General features: G+C 49.6%; 1 protein-coding gene across 8 annotated transcripts in view; it reads left to right on the forward strand.

The window, feature by feature from the left end:
- The window catches only part of FUBP3 (far upstream element binding protein 3), an 84,742-nt gene that overhangs the window by 42,307 nt on the left and 20,506 nt on the right, over window positions 1–21,929 (forward strand). For all 8 annotated transcript variants that reach the window (XM_060250445.1, XM_060250444.1, XM_060250446.1 and 5 more), the window contains 9 exons: window positions 2,356–2,413; window positions 5,754–5,916; window positions 7,324–7,422; window positions 9,109–9,213; window positions 11,514–11,616; window positions 12,326–12,426; window positions 13,642–13,783; window positions 21,104–21,264; window positions 21,598–21,668. In XM_060250445.1, the coding sequence (XP_060106428.1) occupies window positions 2,356–2,413; window positions 5,754–5,916; window positions 7,324–7,422; window positions 9,109–9,213; window positions 11,514–11,616; window positions 12,326–12,426; window positions 13,642–13,783; window positions 21,104–21,264; window positions 21,598–21,668 (1,003 nt within the window). The remainder of the gene's footprint in view (window positions 1–2,355; window positions 2,414–5,753; window positions 5,917–7,323; window positions 7,423–9,108; window positions 9,214–11,513; window positions 11,617–12,325; window positions 12,427–13,641; window positions 13,784–21,103; window positions 21,265–21,597; window positions 21,669–21,929) is intronic.

A 21,929-nucleotide genomic window follows, 5' to 3' on the forward strand; every position in this document is an offset into this window, starting at 1 on the left:
TACAGAAGGGAAGTTGCAAGTGTTCACCTCTGTACCTAAAGGCTGCTGAAAGCCCTGGATAGCTTTTTTTTTTTTTGGGGGGGGGGATAGCTATTTTAAAGTAAATGACAGGAAAAGGCCCGCATCATTGAATAATTTTTTAAAGAATATTTTGTTTGCCCAAAAGGACTCCTTCTGGCTTATTGGGCAACAGTTGTTTTTATATTTAAAAATAACTTACAAAAAGTGCGGACAGTGAGCTCCAGTGTGAGGGAGGCATTCTCCCTTCTGTCACACGAGGGGATCCCTCTTCTGCAATGGTGTCTGCTTTGTCCCTGATGTGCATATTGTGTATTTTGTTGCTTTTTATATCCTGCCTCTTCAATAGTCTCGTGGCGCAGTGTGGTAAAGCTGCAGTAATGCAGTCCTAAGCTCCGCTCACGACCTGAGTTCGATCCCAGCAGAAGCTGGTTCAGGTAGCTGGCTCAAGGTTGACTCAGCCTTCCATCCTTCTGAGGTCGGTAAAATGAGTCCCCAGCTTGCTGAGGGGAAAGTGTAAAAGACTGAGGAAGGCAATGGCAAACCACCCCGTAAAAAAAAAGTCTGCCGTGAAAACATTGTGAAAGCAACGTCACCCCAGAGTCGGAAACGACTGGTGCTTGCACAGGGGACTACCTTTACTTTTACTTCTTTCTTTACCACGAGGTCCCCAGACCACTTTGTGATGCTCTGCACATGCAGTCTTGAACTGCTGGTTTCTCTCTTCCCTGATCTCCTGGGACTCCAGTGCTCTTCCTTCAGGGACTTCCGAATGGTTCTTGATGAGTGGAGGCCTTTTCCTTTCGCAGTTAGGGTTTTATCCCCCTAAATTCTCCAGATAGCTGCCTTTATCCTCACAACAGCCTTGCAGGGCGGAGAGAGAGAGCACAACTGGCCCAGCGTCATTCAGTGAGTTTCCATGCCTGAGAGGGAGATTTGAACCCGGATACTTTCAGGACTTATCTAACGCTCTTGACTGTTAACAGCCTGTGGATTCCGCTTTGAAATGAGTGTTTCCTTTTGCACATAGACTTTACATCACTGGTTGATGATAGGAGAGAGGAGAGGGACTGTGGCTCAGGTGCTGAGCACCTGCTTTGCCTACGGAAGCTCCCAGTCCCCAGCGTCTCCAGTTACGGGTGTTGGGAGGCCCAATCCAAAGGAAACGAAGCTGGTCCAGAAGCAGCATGTGCCACTGATGGAGGGGCAGGACCCTGACTTCCAGGAGCCTCAGGGGGAGGTGGTGGGCTGGAGGTGGAAGCCTGAGGCAGCCAGCTGAGGAGAAGCAAGTTGGCTGGGCCCTGGAAAGCTGGGGGGAGGCATGGGCTGGAGGTGGAGTCATGGAACCAGCAAGGCTTAGGAAAGCCAGACGCTGAGCTGGGGTAGCTTCTGGAGTTAGAGTAGAGCGAAAGAGAGGCCAGGAGACCTGAGCTCAGAAGCTAAGAGACATACAAGGAAGAAGCTACAGTGCCGAGGGATCCACAGGGCCATCCAGGGAGCCAAAGAGGAACCAGTGGGAGCCCAGTCTGAGGCCTGGGGGGCTCATGACACCTTCTTTAGTTGGAACCATGGAGAGCTGCTGCCAATCAGAATTGATGAGAGGGGCCAGCGGTCTGGCTTGGCAGCTTCCTACTGTTTCTCCCCAGCACTCAAGAGGCTGTACTTACATTTCCACATCTTAATTCTCTTACTCTGGGAAGCAGGCTCAGCCATATGTCTGAAAGGGTCTTGCCTAAGGTCACCTGGGAATGTCACGTCTAAGGAGCCCATGGGTATGTGAACGTTTGAGCCTAGTGGCCTATCTTGCTGGATTGATAATACTGAGTTCTTAGCACTGTTGGGCTCTCCTTGGTTTTCCTGCAGCTCTGGATATGCACAGGAGCTCTGTGTTGGGGGCAGAACTGAGCATCCCAGCACACTCTAAACTCGTAAGCTATTTTCTTGCCCTCACGGGGTTGGCGATGTTAGCAGGTGGCTGGTGCCCACTGAAATCTCTGCATGACGAAAGGTGTCCAGCTGTGATTGCCTAGTGGGGGAGCGGGGCTCTGGGATTCAGCGCCCCATGTAGGTTGCCTTCCCCCATAGCTACAAGAAGCAGATAAATTATGCAAAGCAAAAACATTTAAGCAAAAATGGTTTGTTTTGCACACTCTGTAACCAGGTGCAGAATGGAGCTTTTTATGGTGCCAATCTCAGGTTCTGTTTATGCAGAACCTACAACCCAGGCTGCAAGTCTGAATTAAAACGCAAATCACGAGCTTGGCAAAGGGTGGTAGTTTGAGAACTGTGATATGGGCCCCCATACATGTGTCGTCATCTTCTTCTTTGTCTTTGTAGACAGTGGCGGCATGGCCGAGAGACCCTGTGTGCTCACTGGGACACCAGAGAGCATCGAGTGAGTCTTTTAAAAATGCGTTATTTGCTTTAAGCCCCTTCCTTCCTTTCTCTTCTCTTTACTCTTCCCTCTTCTGTTCTCCCCTCCCCGGCACACCTTAACACTTTTCTTCTCTGCATTGCTGCTCCCGCTTAGCCCCTACAAAAAAGGAGTGGCCCCTGCCCAGCCAAACAGTCCCTCTTCTCCAAAGCCTCTTGGAAAAGACAGTTCACCTGTTCAAGGCTGCCTTGAATATGACCCTCTTCTTTCCCTTTCCTAATTCAGGCCGGTCTTTTCAGAAAAATGCTTTTAGGGCACCTGAGGCCTGTCTGATTGCACCAGCCTTGTAAATAGTGACACGGGAGTGAGACACTCCAAAGAGTCCTGCCAACCAGTGTCCATGTTAACGGTCCAAAAACGAGCTCTCTTGCGCTTCGTGGAACCTTCTCTGTTTGGTTGCCTGCAGCAAATACGCAAGTCGCCACAGGTGAACTTGCTGGTGGCTGTTTACAAGACTGGATTCCCTGACTGTGCCCTTTCCTCCACCCCTGCAGTCTTCCCAGTTCTATCTAAACGTGGGCACAAGAAGACTGTCCCAAACGCTGTCGGCAGCACCTGAATAAACTTGGGTAGTTGCAGCAAAAATACACCCACCCCCCGCCTTTCCCCCGCTTGAGACTTGCCCAGATCTTTTAGTTTGGTCCGTGCATGTCTGTAATCCCCCGATCACCACCATGGGTTTGGCACAACACCGCCCGCGTGCTGTTGGGTTCTCCCCAAGGTCCTATCACGTGGCAGCCCAGTGGGGGGTTTCTGCGCTCTCTCTAGCCCTATAGAAACTTTAGGGGCAGTCTTTCCTCCCTCCCCCTTCCCAGGAGCCGGGTTTGCCTCTCCCAAGCCTTTTTGAGGATCTCCCCACTCGGACTTGGAGCCACGAGCCTCAGTCTTACAGGAACCCACTTAACAAAACGGAGCGGCTCTTTCTGTCCCCCGGCCTTTGGGGTAGGTGGGCTTTTTCCAAATCCATCCCAGAATCTTCTATTTTTTTTTAAAAAAAGTTGCATTTTGGTGCTTTGGGGGAAAAAATCATGGAAGAACCCTTGAAATTCTCAGGCCTTAGAGGTTGTGCTTTTTTAAAAAAGAGAGAAAAAAGAAGAAGTGTGCTTTGTTTCTGCATTTGAGGGTCTTGTAGGGCTGCAATTCTGCAAGCGTTGAAGCAGAATGAGTAGGATTGACAGGTGCATGTTATAGGGCAAGCAATATGGGGAATTTGTTTTTGCTACTATTGAGGTGGGTTTCTCCCTCCTGCCCTTGCTGTAAATGGATGTTTTGGAGCAAGAAGAAAAATGATGAAAAGCTGTAAGATCTTTATTATTTCTTTTAAGTGTGCCTGATGGTGGGGGAGGGGATGCTTCCATGGCCAGGCCTGCCTTGTACTGAGGCCCCAGGCCTCCTGCCCAGCTTCTGCTTACGCAGCTGGCTCTTTAGAGCCAGGTAGGAGACCAAGGCTGGGGAAGAGAAGGTTTTGTTGGATGACCCCTCTGCTTTTTATACTATTCTACACATGCCATGGTAGATGCCTACAACGAGGGATTGCTGTGCACAGGAGTGTGGGGGGGAAGGACTCCAGTGTGTTGGGGGTCACCCCGGGCTGCAGGAAGCATGAGTGGTACAGTCATCTGGGAGGGTGGGAAGTTCCCGCACCAGAGCAGGAAAGCCTGTGGACCTTGCTGTAGCAAAAAGCTCGGGCCTACAATTTTGGCTGCCTCATCCACGCCATGTCCTAGAATCCTGGATGCACAACCTGCCCAGGGCACTGTGGGCCCACAAGTGTCCTATTGTGCATCTTGAGGGTGGCCCTCATTTCGTGCTGAAGACTGGCGGCATTCCACCGAGGATCCCTGGCCCGTTATTCTCGGGGAATGTGTATCCGGCCCGTCCTTTAAGAAGCTTAGGGGGTAGGGTATGTACTTTTCCCTTCTCATGTTTTATCCCTACCGGAACCCCTCAAGAGAATGGTCTTGAGCTTCATGGTGGAGCAGAAATTCGAACCTGGGTCTTCCTTGGCCCACTGGTTCTCAATTCTAGTTAATGTAAATGCATTTCCTGTTTACTTCTACCAGCCATCAGTGTTACCCAGGCAGACAGGAAGTACCAAGAGACTTTGTGTTCCTGGGGTTTAGAGCAGGGATGTCAAAGGCATTTGTTATGAGGGCTGGATCTGACATAAATGAGACGTTGTCAGGCTGGGCCATGCGTGTCATAAAATGCAATGCCAGGTAGTGGAGATGTGAACACAGACAAACATGAATACTTTTTTTAAACTTAAACTAAAACATGCTTAAAACATTAGCACCTGCTGCTCTTAAAGGTGCTTTCTTTGTATCTCTCCTGTGTGATCCAGGGAACTGTGCAAAGGCAGCTCTGACTCTTTCCCTCCTTCCCCAGGGGACCAGGAAGGGGAGAAGCCTCAGCCAGTAGAAGGAAGAGAGACCTTGACTCAGTAGCTCTGTTGTGCGATTGAGAGAACCTGGCAAAGCAAACTATTTCTCCCCTCCCCTTTCTCCCCAAGGGAAATGGAGAAAATAGAGAATATAGAGAAATATAGAGAATATAGAGAAAATGGAGGCTTTGCTCTGGAGCTCCTGTGCAGCTGAGCAAGTCTGGCAAAGCAAACTGTTATGCAAAAGGAAGCAAGAGAGAGGGGAAAGGAAGCAGATGACAGCCAGTTGCTCAGGGGCCTGATAGGAGCCCTCCAGAGGCCTGATTCAGCCCCTGGGTTGCATGTTTGACACCCCTGGTCTAGAGTGATTATTTTGCCCTGAGGCTAGTGTTGGCCATCTTGTAGCCCATCAGGATCAGCAGCAGACCAGATGGGCATCTTCTCTTCCTCTCCTGGTGCGCACAGAGGATAGCTGTCAACAACCATCCAGGTAGAAGGTAGCAGTCAAGCCCTGGCCAAGTAGGGACCCTGGATTTTTCCAGAACTGCATGTGTGTGGGGTGGGGGTTGAAATTAGCAAGGGGAAAGTCTAACAAGGTGGGCTTAAGTGGAGGGCCCTTTCCAAAACACAAATGAGATGCTTCTGCATCTTTGTCATCTTCTCTTCCTCCCTGACTCCAGAGTTAAAACGTGCTAAGGAAGCCTGATCCAGAAAGCCAAGTTGCCATAGAGACTGCTGGTTACCTTCTTGTTTCTCTTTCCTCCTCCTTTCTCTCTTTCTCCCCCCCCCCCCTCAAACTTCCTGCATCCCAGTGATGTTATTTCGCCTAGACCCAGCCAGATGGGTAGAGTGTAGTCTGATTGCTGGTTTTTTTTCCCCTTGAGTTTTCTCTTTATGGCTTTTTTCCCCCTTCCAAAGACAAGCAAAGCGGCTATTGGGACAAATCGTGGACCGCTGTCGGAACGGGCCCGGCTTCCACAATGATGTGGACGGCAACAGCACAATCCAGGAGATCCTCATCCCGGCATCCAAAGTAGGCCTGGTCATCGGCAAAGGCGGGGAGACGATAAAGCAGCTGCAGGTGGGCAGAATGTTGTGTCTTCCTCCCCAGCTCACTTCTGCTTCCACACCGTTGCAGACAAGAGCGCTTATGCTCCGTGCCAGTTGTAGGCAGAGGGTTGAGTCGTGCGAGCCTGTTCCACGAGGGGAGGAGGTTTCCGGCACTGGAGGTCTTTCTTCCAGAGAGCACCTCTGCTAGAGGAACAGATCTTCAAGGTCTAACCCAGAGTCTGTTGCTTTCTGACTCTGCCACAGCACCACCAGAGCATCACCACTTTACACAGTTGTGGGTTCAGGTCCTTCAACTCCCTTCTACCAAGGCTTTGTCCAATGCATCGATAGAGAACATCGTCCGTTGGAGGAGGACTTGGCAGCAGGGAGTTGCGGGATCCAGCCCATTAACAAAAGAACGTAGTTCCTGCCCGGGGAATTAAGACCACAGGGAGAGGCCTTCCTGACTGCTCCACCCATCAAAGAAGCTCCTGTGGTGGGTAAACGAGAGAGAGCCTTTTCGGTGGGAGCCCCACGATTATCTGACAGCCTCTCAGGGGAGGTATGCCTGGCCCCCTCACTTTCAGAATTCAGGAGGCAGGTGAAGAGGGGTTTTTTTAAGGACTGTATTTGATTAAGCCAGTCCTAACCTTTGATTTTAAATTTTGGTTTTCCATTTTTTTATGTACAGTATTTGTGTATTTGGTCATTGTTGTAAGCTGCCTTGAACTCCATCAGGAAGGAAGGTGGCTAATAAACATTTTAAACAATAATAATAATAATAGTACCAATTATTTGGTAGGACACCTGCAGGTGGTTCTGCTTCAGCCCCTGGAATCTCTAGTTAAAGAACCTCAGTCAGTGCTGCTTTTGCAGACCAAATGTGAGCAGCAAGTGTGAGGTGGAGTCTTAGCGATCTTGTGGTTGAGTTGCTTGGCTTCAGGATAACCAAAGCCTCAGTCAGTTTGTACTTCAAGAACATAAAGAACTTTGTTGGATCAGAAGGAAGGTCTGCCTTGCTTAGCGCTCTGTCACTGGCAAGAGCTCTAGGTTTCATTCAACGTTTCGTGTTGCTGTTAGCAAGCTGACTGCTGTGCTTCAGCCCCACTTTCGATGGCAGGTCTATTGAACTGCAGCAGACTTTTGGTAGAGTGCTTTGTGGGGCAAAGATCCCACCACATGCCCTAAGAGAGGATTTTCCTATAAAGTAAAATGGTGCACCAGCGTCTTTCCTTGCTAGATTTCCTGTGATTTTTGCCTTTTTAAAAAATGGAGATGTCAAGACAAGCTAGGTGGATCAAGCTGCTTAACAGATTATTGACCAGCACTTTGGGGCTTCTCTTATTATTTCTCTCCCTCTCTCCTTTTCATGGCCTTCTGCCTGTTTTGGCATTCCATTTATTCTTGCTTTTCCATTGTCTGCATGTTGCATGTGCAGGAACGAACAGGCGTGAAAATGATTATGATCCAAGATGGCCCTTTACCGACTGGAGCGGATAAACCTCTTCGGATTACCGGAGATGCTTTTAAAGTACAGGTGTGTATCAAAGAGGATTTGCGGTCATGCTGATAGAGTTTTAGGAGGATTTGGAATAATGGCACAGTTGGCAGTGCTCGTGAGCCACTCTCGTGTGTGCGTGTGTGTGAGTGTGTTTGGGGAGGGGAGGGGAGGGGAGACTCTCAGGCCTGCAGGCGAAACAGTCCTCTACCTATTTACATCAGGTCTCCTTACATTAGCGCCCTCCCCAACTGAGTTCTGCCAAGTAAAGAAAACCAGAGAGGCGTGCAAATCTCTGTATCACCAAAAAAGAAAATGTAGTTATCTAGCCAGTGCCTCTTGAAATTGCAGAACAATGGGAACTGTCTTCATTCAAAGGAATGATGCCGTGAGCCAGCTTGGCTGTAGCTCTAGAACTTTCTGAGTGCTCTTGTACTGTGACTGGTTTAGAACCTCCACTCTAGATTCTGTTACCAAGTAAGACTCTCCTAGGAGTGGCAGCTGTTGTTTCTGTGGGTGGGCAAAAGGGAAGGGGGCAACTGTCAACAAGGAGGGGTATTTGCTGTTCTTGCTTGTTTCTAGAGAGCCAGTTTGGTGTAGTGGTTAAGTGCATGGACTCTTATCTGGGAGAACCGGGTTTGATTCTCCCCTCCTCCACTTGCAGCTGCTGGAATGGCCTTGGGTCAGCCATAGCTCTGGCAGAGGTTATCCTTGAAAGATAACCTTGCTGTCAGAGCCCTCTCAGACCCACTCACCTCACAGAGTGTCTGTTGTGGGGGGAGAAGATATAGGAGATTGTAAGCCGCTTTGAGTCTCTGATTCAGAGAGAAGGGCGGGGTTTAAATCTGCAATTCTTCTTTAGAAGGGAAGAACATTTTGATTTTTCTCATGTTTGTTTGGGGCTGGGGCCGGGGGGGTAAAACTACCCGTTGCTTCTACCTACAAGAGAGTGTGTGTTCATCAGCTTTATTTTTGGTAATAGAGAAGAAGGCCCTCCTCAAGAAGGTGACGTTAGCCAAGCTCGAGGGGCCTCATACCCTGCACTTAAAATGGTGTTTGGTTTGGTTTTTTACATGGAAGCTGGGCAGTGAGAAGTTCTTAGAGACATAGACAGGTGGTACAAGGTGCAATGAGGGAAGGTTTTATGGATTCCATTCCCTAAACACTGCATGTTTTTGTGTTGTTGTTTTTTTAGAACAAAAATGCTGACTATATTTTTGAAGTTTGCCTCTGCCCTGTGTAGCAGTCGTGTCCAAAAGAACACTGTGCAGCCAAGTAACTTGACACTGAGATTTAAACTGTGCAATTTCTATAAACAATGCATTGCTTTTGTACAAGTCTCAGTCCAGTGTTTTATATTCAGATTCCACAGTGGTCCAAATTCAAATAATCCAAATGTTCAGATTTCACAATAGTCCAGGGATAAAGCGCCAAACTAAGTCTTTCCAAAAGCCACAGTGTCACCCACTCGCTCACTTGCAGCAACACGCTGTCGAAGCTTCTTGCTGAAGAGTTTAGATGCCTACATGAATTATGGCATTCTCTGAAAATGGAAACTACGGAAGGTCACGATGTTGACTTTCCTGCCAGGAATCTGATTCTGTTCCAAGTTTGCAAGAGGATTGCTACCCCTAGTGGATTTGGGGAAGGGATTGGGGGAGGGGAGGCCGCAATATTATTTAGCTTTAATCTCAAACCTTTTCTCATCTTCTTGCATCTATCTAGCAAGCAAGAGAGATGGTACTGGAAATCATCCGGGAGAAAGATCAGGCCGATTTCCGAGGTGTACGCAACGACTTTACCTCCAGAATGGGAGGAGGCAGCATAGAGGTATGTGCCGTCTTGATATGCGACATCTTTTCCTGTGGATGAATTGTCAGCGGCAAGGATGAGGGGGCAGGGGTGGATGTTGGCTTGCCTCTAGTGGGCAAATCTCGCTTGCCCAATGGCTGCTGTGGCTGCCAGTGGTTCTCCAGACCCATGAGCCACGGAGTGTCCCCAGCTGCCCAAGATCCTTCTATCTGGAGATGCCAGGAACCGCACCTGGACTGGTTTGAGTACAAAGCATGCGTGCTGCCATGGAGGTGTGGCTGATTCTTGTAATCGTTCTGAGTCAGCCCACAGTTCTGTCAATCTCAGACCATCTGCTGTGGCTGGCAGTGGCTCTCCAGGCCTTTTCCCCAGGCCCCCTGAGATACTGGCAGTGCCAGGAGGTGGACCCCGTGTTCTGCCTCTGTGTTTGAAAGTTAGTGGGATCTGGTAGCTGCTAGAAGATAGTTTTGTTTTTGCAGAGTTTCGAGGAAGAATAACAAGCTGTTGTGCCTAGCTGCAACGTAACCTATATACGTTATTTATTTGATTTATGTTATTCGTAGTCTGCCTTTCTCCCTGGGACCCCAGGTGGCTTACACCTGGTGAGCCAGTGCAGTCACCAAAATCAGGCATTCAGTAACCAGGGCATTAGGATTGTAGAAGTCTGGAACCCCCGGACAGAACTGAAGTGTAGTTTAAGTGTTCACACGCCACATCAAGTGGTGCAGAAATCCATAAATAGAACCCTGCTTTCAGTAAACTAAACCCAGCGGGATAGAGCACACTCCCTCATCGTTAGCCGGGCGCGTTTGTAAAACCCTTTTGGGCAGATCAGCCCTCTTACCTGTGCAGAAAAAGCCCCCTCAAATAGTTTGGTTTTGTGCAGCTTGCAGAAGGCCAGGAGAGGAGGAGCTTTCCTGACCTCCTCAGGCAGGGTGTTGCTGTGCCCAGACTCATCCCGCCTGCCTCTCAACCCCTAGGGGGAAATAAGTAGCAAAAGAAAAGACCAGACTAGGCCTCAGTGGCTCCCCCATCCCCTCCTGCTTTCTTGTCCGCCTCAGGGGAACTTTGCAGCTGCTTTAGGTGGGAGCAAGAGAACAGAGTTGGAGTCCAGTGGCTCCTTCAAGATCAATTCTGGGTATTTCGTGCATGCACACAAAAGCTTATACCGGGAACTCAACTGTGTTGGCCTTAAAGGTGCCATTGGACTCCCGCAGCTGCTCTGTCACGCTTGAACTGGCTCCCTGTTCCTCATTCGGTTTAGTTCTGGGCCTTGAATAGGCAAGATTGAAAATGTTTATTTCTGATCTCCCCTTGCGATCAAGGTGCATATTCTGTTTGTGGATGCTGCAGAATTATTGCATGGCTCTTTCCTGTTTGTTTTGTCCCTGAGGGCGGCCCAGAGCAGCTTCCCTCATTCTGTTCGACGCTCGCAGCAACCCTGTGAGGTCAGTTCGGGCAAGAGTGTGTGACTCGCCCAAGGTCACCCAGCCAGCTTCCATTGTGTGTTTATTGAATTTGACTTTTTAGCTGCCCTCCCCTGAAAACAGGGCTCAGGGCAGCATACAACAGTAATAAGTTTACAATGGCAGAGTGGGGATTTGAACCTGGGTCCCCAGATCTTAGTCCAGCACTCTGACCACTGCTCCACCCTGGCAAAGGCTTCAGCTGCTGTATGATGGAATGCTGGCATAGGGAGCTAATAAAATAAGCGAGTACTTGAGGTCGGTCTTGTGCAACTGTGCAGTGCTCTGGGTTGGGGCGGGACAGGGAAGAGTTCACCATTGTGCCCAAGCTCCTATTAAACTGGCAAGCTTACCTTTGGCATAGCGGGCAGTGAGGTCTTTGTGCTAACAAAATCGAACGCGACACTGCATTTCTGGTCCACTGTAACAAAGCGAGTCCTGAAAACCCCCCAAATCGGAGGGACTGTACAGCAGGGGAAAGGCTAAGCTGTAGCTGTAAGGTCCACCAGGTACCAACAAAATACTCAGTGGGAGGAAGGATGGACATCTGATCATTTCATGACGTCTGTCTAGGAACTGTAGTAACTGGTCCATCTCTCTCTCTCAGAACCTTCTGCTTTCCGTGTGGCTGTAGACCCTTTAGACTTGAACCAGGGAGGGCAGAGAATCATATTTAATTCCTCCTCCCTTTCTGATGCAGTTTCAGAGAAGCGTATTGGATGCTGCCTTCTCCTCAAAGAGAAGGCAGCATCCTGAGTGTGCCGCTTGACTCTGTTTTGGTGGCAGTCTTACTTGCTTAGCCGGGATTCCTCCAGTTGCCTTCCCTTCTCACTGCTTTCCCTTCCCCGGCAGGTGTCTGTGCCCAGGTTTGCTGTGGGAATCGTAATAGGAAGAAACGGAGAAATGATCAAAAAAATCCAGAACGATGCTGGCGTTAGAATTCAATTTAAACCAGGTTTGTTGGTTTGGCTCTGCTGCTGACAGGGGTCGGTCTCTCTCTCTCTCTCTCTCTCTCTCTCTCTCTCTCTCTCTCTCTCTGTCCCCCTCCCCTTTTGATGCAAACCCATCATAAATTTTGGGAGGGGGAGGTAAAGGTGAAATAGAAGGGTACACTTTGTGGGGAAGAGGCTCCGCAAATCCATGGAAACTGGCAGAAATGTGAATGGAGGCACATATCAAAATAAGATAAGACTAACAAAGCTGAGTCTAGATTCTCACAAGTGTGTTATTCATCCCTGTGTCTTTGTGTTCAGGGGCCATAATTCTGGAAGGTGGCGATGCTCCTCTTTAGGAAACACACTGCTTGTTTGTGTCTCCTTGTATCTCTTCAAGGCTGCTGCCTTTTCCCCGTTTTAGCAGAAGCTGAATATTGGGGGATCGGGCCTTGGGAGGCACCTGTGGGGACCTGGCCTTTTCCCATTCTCTGCGCTTCTCAGTGTCAGTTTAGATTGAGCCTCGCTTTCTCCTGTGGCTGTGCCGTTATGGGTGGGCTGCCCGGAGACCTTTACCCTTCAGCATTTGTTACGAGGCTTCTGCAAAACCACCATGAAGATGTTTTTCCTCCTCCCCAAAGTGCAGGGGGGCTCTTTCCTTACACAGGAGAGCCTGGAGCACACACCTTCTGCTTCTGCTTTTAATTTCACCTATCCCCTCTTTCTCCACAGATGATGGGATTAGCCCAGAAAGAGTCGCACAGGTCATGGGTCTTCCGGATCGGTGTCAGCACGCAGCTCACATAATTAATGAGCTCATTCTCACGGCACAGGTGAGTGGGGCAGCCTCCTGCACCTCCGGAGTGCCAGCACAGCCCAGAGGCGCACATTCGCATTGCTCGCTTCTGCCACTGTAGGAGCCGTATCTCTGATGTGCCAAATGGTTGCATCCAGGAGGGTGACAGTCCTCTAAGCATTGCAGCGTCTGCCTCCCGTGGAGGCTACACTTTGGCCTGCTCTTAGAAAGAGGTGACAATAGAGATGGATTGTGATGGCACCTCTCAGGCTGGAGTTCAGTAGCACATCAGCTTTGTTCAGACGTGCTCTCCACTGCCCAGGACCGAAACTCCTGCAGCTTGTTTGGAGTTTGGGTAGAGTGGCCATCTGCTTGCATTGCAAGGAATATTTTGGGGGCTGCTTCATGGCTACTGCAAGCGAGAGGGATGGCAACAAGACCCATCGGACTCCTGAGGGCTGCTGCTGAGTCCCACTAGGGGCGTGCACCCTCCCCCCCCAAAAAAAACCCCCCGCAATATTTTTTAGGTTCAGGTGTATTGAACCAGGAAAATAATCGGTATTTTCTGATATTCCCAAATCTCAATACAGATGTGGTATTCAGATTTGGAAATATTGAGGAGACCCCAATTTTTTTTGGCTCCACAGCTTAGAGGGAGCATGGACATGAAGTGCAAAGCATAATTTTTAAAAATACACTGGGGAAAAAGGAGAGAGAGAGAATAAAACCAGCCCTGTAGTGGCAGCTACCACTAAAACAATGTTTTTTAAACCTGTACAGCCAATCAGAAGCTGGGCTGGGCAGGAGGCCTGCCTGGCCCCACCCACTTTCTAAGAAACACTTGACAGGCACCAAGAAAGGTTTTGGCAGGTGCTATGGCACCCACAGGCACCACCTTGGGGATCCTGGCTTTATACCTTCCCCTGCACTTCTAAAGCAGAGGTTCCATATTGGGCTGCAGGGGCTTTGCATCTGCTTGGAAGTAGGGGAGGCAGTTGAACCAGCCAATCACCTTTCTTCCCCCCCCCCCCAAAAAAAAGAAGCTGTTCGTCACACTCTTTGGTGCAGGAGTCACCTGCTTTGGGAGGACATTCCTTGCACTCTTGGAAAGCCCTGGTCTTGACAGAGTGAGTCCATGAGCTCTAACCCAGTATGTTTTTGCAGTGATAATAGTAATGCTCCTTTGTGGTTTTAGTGATGAAATTCTAATGCTTCTCCATGCGTTGACGTGTGCTGTTTCTCTTCCTTGAAGGAACGTGATGGCTTTGGAAGCCTCGCTGTGGCCCGGGGGAGAGGCCGTGGCCGTGGGGACTGGAGTGTTGGGACTCCCGGAGGCGTGCAGGAAATCACCTACACGGTGCCGGCTGATAAATGTGGCCTTGTCATTGGCAAAGGTAAGCAGCGCGGGCATTGAAGCTCCTCCCTGTGAGCTTACGAAGGAAAGTCGCTTGAGCTGTTACTTCGAGGAGTTGGAAAGGATCTCTGCCGATCTGTCATCTCTTCCCAAGGAGCACCTTCTTTATGTCTCTGTGCTTTTCTGTGTCCCTCCTTTTCATGTGTCCATGTTGCTGGTGGGCTTTTGCAACAGCCATTTGTGCTCAGCAGCTGGGAGCTCTTCGATGCTTGGGAGAATCAGCCAGTTTGCACCGACACCCCCTGGTGTTTTTAGCAGTAGAAAAGAGCAAGAGTTCAGTAGCAGCTTAAAGACTGAGGAAATCTGTGGCAGGGTGTGAGCTTTCGTGAGTCACTGCTGACTTCTGGCGCTTCTTGCTCTTTTCTGCTGCTACAGACAGACCCATCTTGGTGTTTCTTGATCATGGGTCCCCAACATTTATCATCCTGCAGGGAACCTTTGAATTGGGGCACGGGGTGATGGGTGCGGCCACAAAGTGGTTGCCATGGGAGGTGGAGCCAGCCAGAAGTGGCTCCTGTGGGAAGCAGAGGCACGCAGAGGAAGCCCAATTACTGGAGAGAAGTATAGGAATTAAAAAAAAAAAACCCTGGGAAAGACAAAGATATTTGATTTATATCCTGCCCTCCACTCCAAAGTTCAGAGTCTCAGAGCAGCTCACAATCTCCTTTATCTTCCTCCCCCACAACAGACACCCTGAGAGGTGGGTGGGGCTGAGAGAGCTCTCACAGCAGCTGCCCTTTCAAGGACAACTCTTGAGAGAGCTAGGGCTGACCCAAGGCCATTCTAGCAGCTGCAAGTGGAGGAGTGGGGAATCAAACCCGGTTCTCCCAGATAAGAGTCCGCGCACTTAACCACTGCAGCAAACTCTCACACCAAGAGTGCAACAAAGAATAAAACCAGCACAGTTGTTGGCGGGTGCTATGGAAGCAATGTTTTGATTTGCACAGCCAATCAGAAGCCCTGCTTGGCAAAAACCCCACCCATTTTCTGACAACGCTTGGCAGGCCCCACCTTGTGGAGCCCTTTGCTAGATGTCCCATTGGCCCCACACACACTCAGTATAATCTGAAGCATCCTGAGGCTTCAGCTGGATTTATAGCTCACGCCTTCCCAAGGACTCGTGGTGAACAGCAAGCTGATTTTGTTGGCATAGACAGGAGTATTTCTTCGCACAAAATGCAACCGTCATGCAATTCACAGCCAATAGATGCGAAGGCAGCCCCTGGTTTAGCTTTAATGGGATTTGAACAGTTCATGACCAGCTGTGGTGGCTCAGTGATGATGCTTTGGATTTTGTTCTGCCTAGACAGGCTTGTTGGTAGCACCCTTTTCCTGAGTTCCGGGAGAAACTCATTTCTTTTGCCTGCACTGTTCAGATTGTTTCTTTGCCATTTGATCTACTGCGTGCTGTCTTCATCCTTCTGCTTTATTCCACTTGATTGCTTTTCAGTTTTATTTTTATGGTGTATTAATGTTGTTGTTGTTTTAAATCTCCGGAAAAGCATTTTTTCCAAAGGGTGAGATACAAATTTAAAGAAATGCAACCTCCATGATCAGAGATGGTGTCCCTTTAATGCCGGTTGCTGGGGGTGGGGGCCTGCTTTGTGTCCTCAGTGGGGACCTACCTGCCTGCCCACTGTGGGGAAACAGAGTCTTCGATCTGCTCGCCTTTGGACCGATCCAGCCGTGTTCTTCCCGCTGTTATGTCAACTTTCGTCCTCCTTAACCTTGAGTGCCAAAGGTCCATTTGATTATAAAAATCTTCCTGGTTCTGGAAGACGTGAAGACTTTGGTCTGAGAGGTTCTCCGGCATCTGAGCCAGGGGATAGTAGCTACCAAGGTCATATTTCTGAACTTGCCCAGCTGCTCACAGAAATGTCGGCACCAGTAGGTGAAGCTCAGAGCAAGCTGTGCCCACCAATGCTACTTCCCTGCCTGCACCCAAAGACCCGTGTTCAGCTGACTCCTTGAGCTGTGGGTGGGTCCCTGGTCCTCCCCCCCTTCCCTTGTGTATTCTGGGGGTTGCTGTGGGGTGCAGCTTTCCTTTGTTTCTTAAAGAAGGGCAGGCAGTCCCCCCCACCCCTGCGTGCCAGCACTTGGAAACAGACCGCAGCCTCTGTGGGCCCCTGATGGGATTTCCATGATAAACGCCCCGATCTCAACAGATAATGTGGCCCAGCCCTGCTCTTGTCAACTCTGCCTTTTATTGCTGTTTGATTAATTACTTTACAATTTTGCTGTCCAGCTGGGGGGGAGGGGGGCTGTTCAAGCAGTGGCGTCCCCCCTCCCCTCAGCTTGAAGAGTGGAGTGCACCCGTTGAATGCCTCTTGCGGATGGGTGCCATGTGCTGAGCGGGTTTGTGCAAAGGGGCGAGGGACATCTCCCGGCCTTGTGCTTGCTGTCCCTCGTTGCCTTCTCCCAAACCCCAGGGCTTCCCTGGCTCAGAGGGGGAGGACTGCCGGTAGGCTGCTCCCGCTGTTGTCTCCATGGAGGCTTGGCTTGGTTTTTTGTGGTGCTTCCCAAACCTGCAAAACTTGTTTTGACCAGCAGCAACAAAAGAAATACATTCTCGCACCCCAGGAAACAAATGGTGCTGCTTTTGTATTTTTCGGACAAAGCTGTCGCTTGTTTGCAACCAAAGCCCTGGCTCTTTTCGGTGGGCTCAGGAGTAAGTGGGGGGGGGGGGAGATCTCACAGCCACCTTCTGAACGAGCCCTGGTCAAAAATTAAATCGGCGGAGCAGCAGCTCTTAGTAGCTATTTATCAGTCCCCTGTTCTTGTTCCTGGAGGAAGCGGCTGGCATTTAGAGTCTTTTTGAAGGTCTCTCTAAGGGCAAAGGTCCCTCCCATCAAGGCCTTTGCTCCAAGGCCGAAGGACAGGCAGGCTGAGGGGGAGAGGATTCCTTGCTGCTTGCGCCTTATGGGCTGCAAAGAGGTTAATGATGTCTCCGCGTCTCCTTTTCTGCTGATTGACACCTTGCCAGGAACGTATTTCAAATCCAGGCTGATCTGGTGCTTCATTTCCAGCGTAAATAAGACTGGAATAATTATTACTAATGGTGTGGTAATGTTTTAATTAGTACTTTAAACTGCAGAATAAGACCTAGTATTTATTCAGCAGCTTTTCATGGGTATGTTGTTGTTTTCAGTCATCACTACATTAATTGTTTTTGTAGTTTAGGTGCCATTTGAAATCCCAGGGGGGAGAGACAGTTTGTAAAAAATCCCCATTCCATCCCCAAGGGTCCCCCCCCCTTCATGTTTTGGCACATTCTTGGGGTGGGGGAGCAGACTGACTTTGTTCCTTTACTCTTCTTTTATCATTTGACTCTTAGCTGCTCTTGGTGTTCTGGGCCTTTCTGGGACATGCTGCCCCCTCCCAAAAAAATTTAATTTGCAGTGTGTCGTTTTTCTGCATATCTTGGGATGCCCCAAGTAGTAGCACCGGTTTTGACCTGATTTATCTAATTTCACAGTTGGCGTGAAGGCCGACCACCTCCCTACTGGACGGAGTGATAAACCATAATAACGCGTTACAGCGTGTTGTGGAACATTTCAGGAAAATGACCTTAAATACTGAAAGTACTTAAAACGCATAACCGAATGATTTTGCTCGTTGCTGTGAAGACAATTGCAAAATAATGCTGTCCTAGCAGGGGGATGTAGGACAGGTAAAAGCTCTATATAAATTCTGCCTCATCGTTTGTGCTAATGGAACTTTATTGTTCTCCCCTCTCCCTCCGTATTCCCCCCCCACACACACACACACAGCAAAGTGTTGTGTTTTACTGAGTTCTACTTGGGGAACCTGGATGCAAATCCACATTGGGTAAAGTTCGCTTTTCCCCATTGGCTGGAGTCAGCCCAATGAGCTTTCGCTTATTCCCAGAATGAAACTTTGTTGGTCCTAAAGGTGCCCCTGGACTCAAACGTGTTCTGTTGCTTCAGTCCGACATGGCTGCCCAGCTGCATCTATGTTCCTGGGCTGTAACTCTTCAAACAGTCTGCTTGAATTAATGGTCTGTATTAACAACTGCTGTGTTCCCAGGGGTGAGTGGGTGGGCTGTGCTGATTTTCTCTGGGCTGGAGGTTTGAGCATCACTGCAGTCAGAAGGGAGGTGGCAGGTCGGAACGGTAGGCAACCAGCCTCTGTATGTGCCACTCCCCACCCTCTGCTGGCAGACTCCCAGCTGCATGTCAGGAGCCTCTTGGATTGTGTGATTGACTGTTTGCATAGTCCAGTTTCTGTTCTTCTGGACCAAGAGAGCACGAGCTGTCTATTTACAGCAAGAAGGGCTTGCCTGTCTCCTGGCTATAAATATATATACTAGGGGTGGGGGGAGGATCGGCCAGGAAAGAGCACCTTGACTTGTTTGCCAACATATCCCCACTGGAAGGGCAAGTGGTTGCAGATGCTTCCTAATTGGTGTCGTCCAGTTCAACAAATTGGCCTCCTGGCTCCTGCTGGTGGCCCCATCCAGGACTTCAGGGAGGGCGGGAGTGGTCACGCGAGGTATGGCGCTTCTCCGCCCCCTTTTGCTCTGCTTAAGTGAGGCTACCCTCCGACGCCGTGTGAAATTCCAAAAGAAGGAAAGAGAATTCAGCCGTTTGAGCTGCAGTAGAAGCCTTTGTCGGGCAACTTTCATTGAGGCCAAGACACCGTTTCTCCCCCACGCCCCCCAAATTGTGTGTGTGTGTGCCTCTTTCTTACTCTCCTTTTGGCTGCCGAGTCAAACCAAACTTTCACTAGTCCCGCTCCTCCCTATTGCGAGCCATTTCTGTTTGCTCATTTTAAGGAGTCTGTGTTGGTAGGTGAAGGGAGGGGGGCTGATGTCTTGTTCGAGGCAGGTGGGCATCAGTTTTCTTTCAAGGGTGTGAGTGGGCAAAGCTTTGTGATGGTGTGCACATTATAGTGCTGCGAGAAATAATTAAAACAAAGTTTCTTTGATCCCAAAGTGTATCCCCACGATGCTGTGTACCAGTGTTCTACTCATTTCATGAATCTGCATTTTCCCTCCACTGGTGCTATTCATTTCTAATGGAGGGACTGGGGAGGGATTGTGGCTCAGCAGGTGAGCATCTCTTTGGCATGCGGAGGGTCCCGGGTTCAGTCCCTGGCATCTCCACTTTAAAGGCTCTCTGCCCTAGACCCCGGAGAGTGACTGCCAGTCTGAGTTGATAATATTGAGCTTGATAGTCTGGCTCTGTAGAAGGCGGCTTGGTGTGTGACTGAGCACAGTGATTCACTTGAATTCAGTGCCTTCTAGCTTTCCCCAGTGTAGACATAACAGAACAGGGGCTGCCCATTGTGCGCCTTCATCAGTTATGCGGCTGAAAAATGGAACCCAATTTCCATACTACTCGAGGCACACCTCATATCTCAGATGGAACCTTGTGCCCAGTCTGCACAGTCTTGTATACGTCTCATATACCTGGGAAGGATATATCGGCTGTAGAAGTCTCTCTGGGACGTCCTCTGCCTTCTCTTTGGACTTTAGGAGGTCTTTCGGACAGTTTGGTGTAGTGGTTAAGTCCACAGACTCTTATCTGGGAGAACTGGATTTGATTCCCCACTCCTCCACTTGCAGCTGCTGGAATGGCCTTAGGTCAGCCATGGCTCTCGTAGGAGTTGTCCTTGAAAGGGCAGCTTCTGTGAGAGCCCTCTCAGCCCCACCCACCTCACAGGGTGTCTGTTGTGGGGGAGGAAGATACAGGAGATTGTAAGCCGCTCTGAGTCTCTGATTCAGAGAGAAGGGCAGGGTATAAATTTGCGGTCGTCTTCTTCCACTATTATATGAAGGAGCACAGAGGAGTTTCTTGCTGGATTAATGTTTACTATTGAAGAATGTTTCTTGAATCATGTTATTTCGTTCTTACTACTTGTGCTTGAATTGTGGCCACCAGTTCTACTTCGTCTCTATTTACTATGATTATGTTTCAATAGACTGATGTCTACTAGTACTTGTGAATTTTTGAGAATTTTTTTGTGGTCTACCCTTGGTTTTCCATATTTTCGCATTTCACACGCTTGGGGTCCCTGTTGCTTGGTTTATTGTTTCCTTGACAAGATTGTTTTTTCATGTAGGAAGAATGCTAAAATAATAGTGGCTCTTTGATTGGCCGATTGAGGCAGTCTTGTCTGTTTCTTTCACCGGAGGACCCATCCACCTGTGCAGGCTGCACATTAAGCCTATGCAAAGTGGCAAATCAGAATAGCAGGTGACTGACTTTGCTCCCCAATGGGAGTACATCTTGGCCTCTTCCTACCAGCAGGACTTCCCAGATCCAAGCCAGGAGCCTTTTGCCCTTCCACTTACGCCTCTGGGACAGCTCGAGTTTTAAATGGTTACCTGCAAGAAAAGGGCAGAGATTGAGCTTCAAAAGGCCACTGGCGGGTGTTCTGGGCCTTCCTGACATCTGCCTGGGAGGCCCCAACATGCGTTTGTGGGCTCAGGCCACAGTAAACCCTCCCCCTACAAACAATCATCGAATCATAGAGTTGGAAGGGACCTCCAGGGTCTTCTAGTCCAACCCCCTGCACAATGCAGGAAACTCACAAACATCTCCCCCTAAATTCACAGGATCTTCATTGCTGTCAGATGGCCATCTAGTCTCTGTTTAAAAACCTCCAAGGAAGGAGAGCCCACCACCTCCCAAGGAGGAAGCCTGTTCCACTGAGGAACCACTCTCACGGTCAGGAATTATAGAGTTGGAAGAGACCTCCAGGGTCATCTAGTCCAACCCCCTGCACAATGCAGGAAACTCACAAACCCCTCCCCCTAAATTCACAGGATCTTCATTGCTGTCAGGTGGCCACCTAGTCTCTGAAAACCTTCAAGGAAGGAGAGCCCACCACCTCCCAAGGAGGAAGCCTGTTCCACTGAGGAACTGCTCTCACAGTCAGGAATTATAGAGTTGGAAGAGACCTCCAGGGTCATCTAGTCCAACCCCCTGCACACTGCAGGAAACTCACAAATACCTCCCCCTAAATTCACAGGACCTTCATTGCTGTCAGGTGGCCATCTAGTCTCTGTTTGAAAACCTCCAAGGAAGGAGAGCCCCCCACCTCCCGAGGAGGAAGCCTGTTCCTGGGCATAACAAAGCAAATGCCCAGTGATCACCTGGGCATAACATAAAGCTAGTGGAGGGTGGTGGTCACTACCATTCCCATGGTTTCCTGAATGCAGAGCAAGTGGCTCCACCTTTGACCGTCTGTTGCCTTTGGGCATAACATAAAGCAAATGTCCAAAGCAACTGAACTTTCTCTCCTTTCCCTTCCCCCTTTCTCTCCTCTTCCCCAGGCGGCGAGAACATCAAGAGCATAAACCAGCAGTCAGGAGCCCACGTGGAACTTCAGAGGAACCCGCCTCCCAACACTGACCCCAACGTGCGGATATTCACCCTTCGGGGAGTTCCCCAGCAGATCGAGCTTGCCAGACATCTCATAGATGAGAAAGTTGGTGTGAGTACAGTGCCAGGCGCTCAGGTTTCTCAGACCCTGCCCTGATTGGAGGCCTCCGGTCCTGGAACTGCCACTGGAGAGCATCCCCCCCCCCCACAAGATCATTCCTCTTTGGTGGACTAGGTGGAAGCAACACCACTGAAGGGTGTGGACTGGTGGGAGGGGGAGAGTGGTCACTACCATTCCCATCATGTTGCATTTACGAAGATCCAAAAAACCAAACCTCAATTTGCTTTTGGATTTTTTTTTTAAAAAGGAAGATGTTGAGACCCCTTTGACAGCCTCCTATAAGCCTCCTTTCTCTCCCCTCCACCCCGACTTCTCTTTTGACAGGGTACTAGCCTGGGGGGCCCTGGAGGCTTTGGGCAGAACCCCTTCAGCCAGCCACCTGCTACTCATCAAAAGTAAGCTTCCTCACTTGCCTCTCTTGAATGCCGTTCCCCCCCACCCCAGTGTCTTGTTTTCATTAGCATTTTTGCAGAGCACCCTGGTGTGGGTAACTGCTAAGCTGAGCAGTCCCTGCCTCGGAAGAGAGCACAATATAAAATTTCATGCAAGAAACCATGGGAAGGAGAGAAGCCAGGTCAATGGAGGACGAATGTGTGTCCCATTCATCAAACGTAGTGTTGGCAGTGGCTCTCAGGAAGGAAGAGAATTTTTGCCCT

Source organism: Heteronotia binoei, chromosome 12 (genome assembly GCF_032191835.1).
Source record: "Heteronotia binoei isolate CCM8104 ecotype False Entrance Well chromosome 12, APGP_CSIRO_Hbin_v1, whole genome shotgun sequence".
Classification (NCBI taxonomy): Eukaryota; Metazoa; Chordata; class Lepidosauria; order Squamata; family Gekkonidae; genus Heteronotia; species Heteronotia binoei.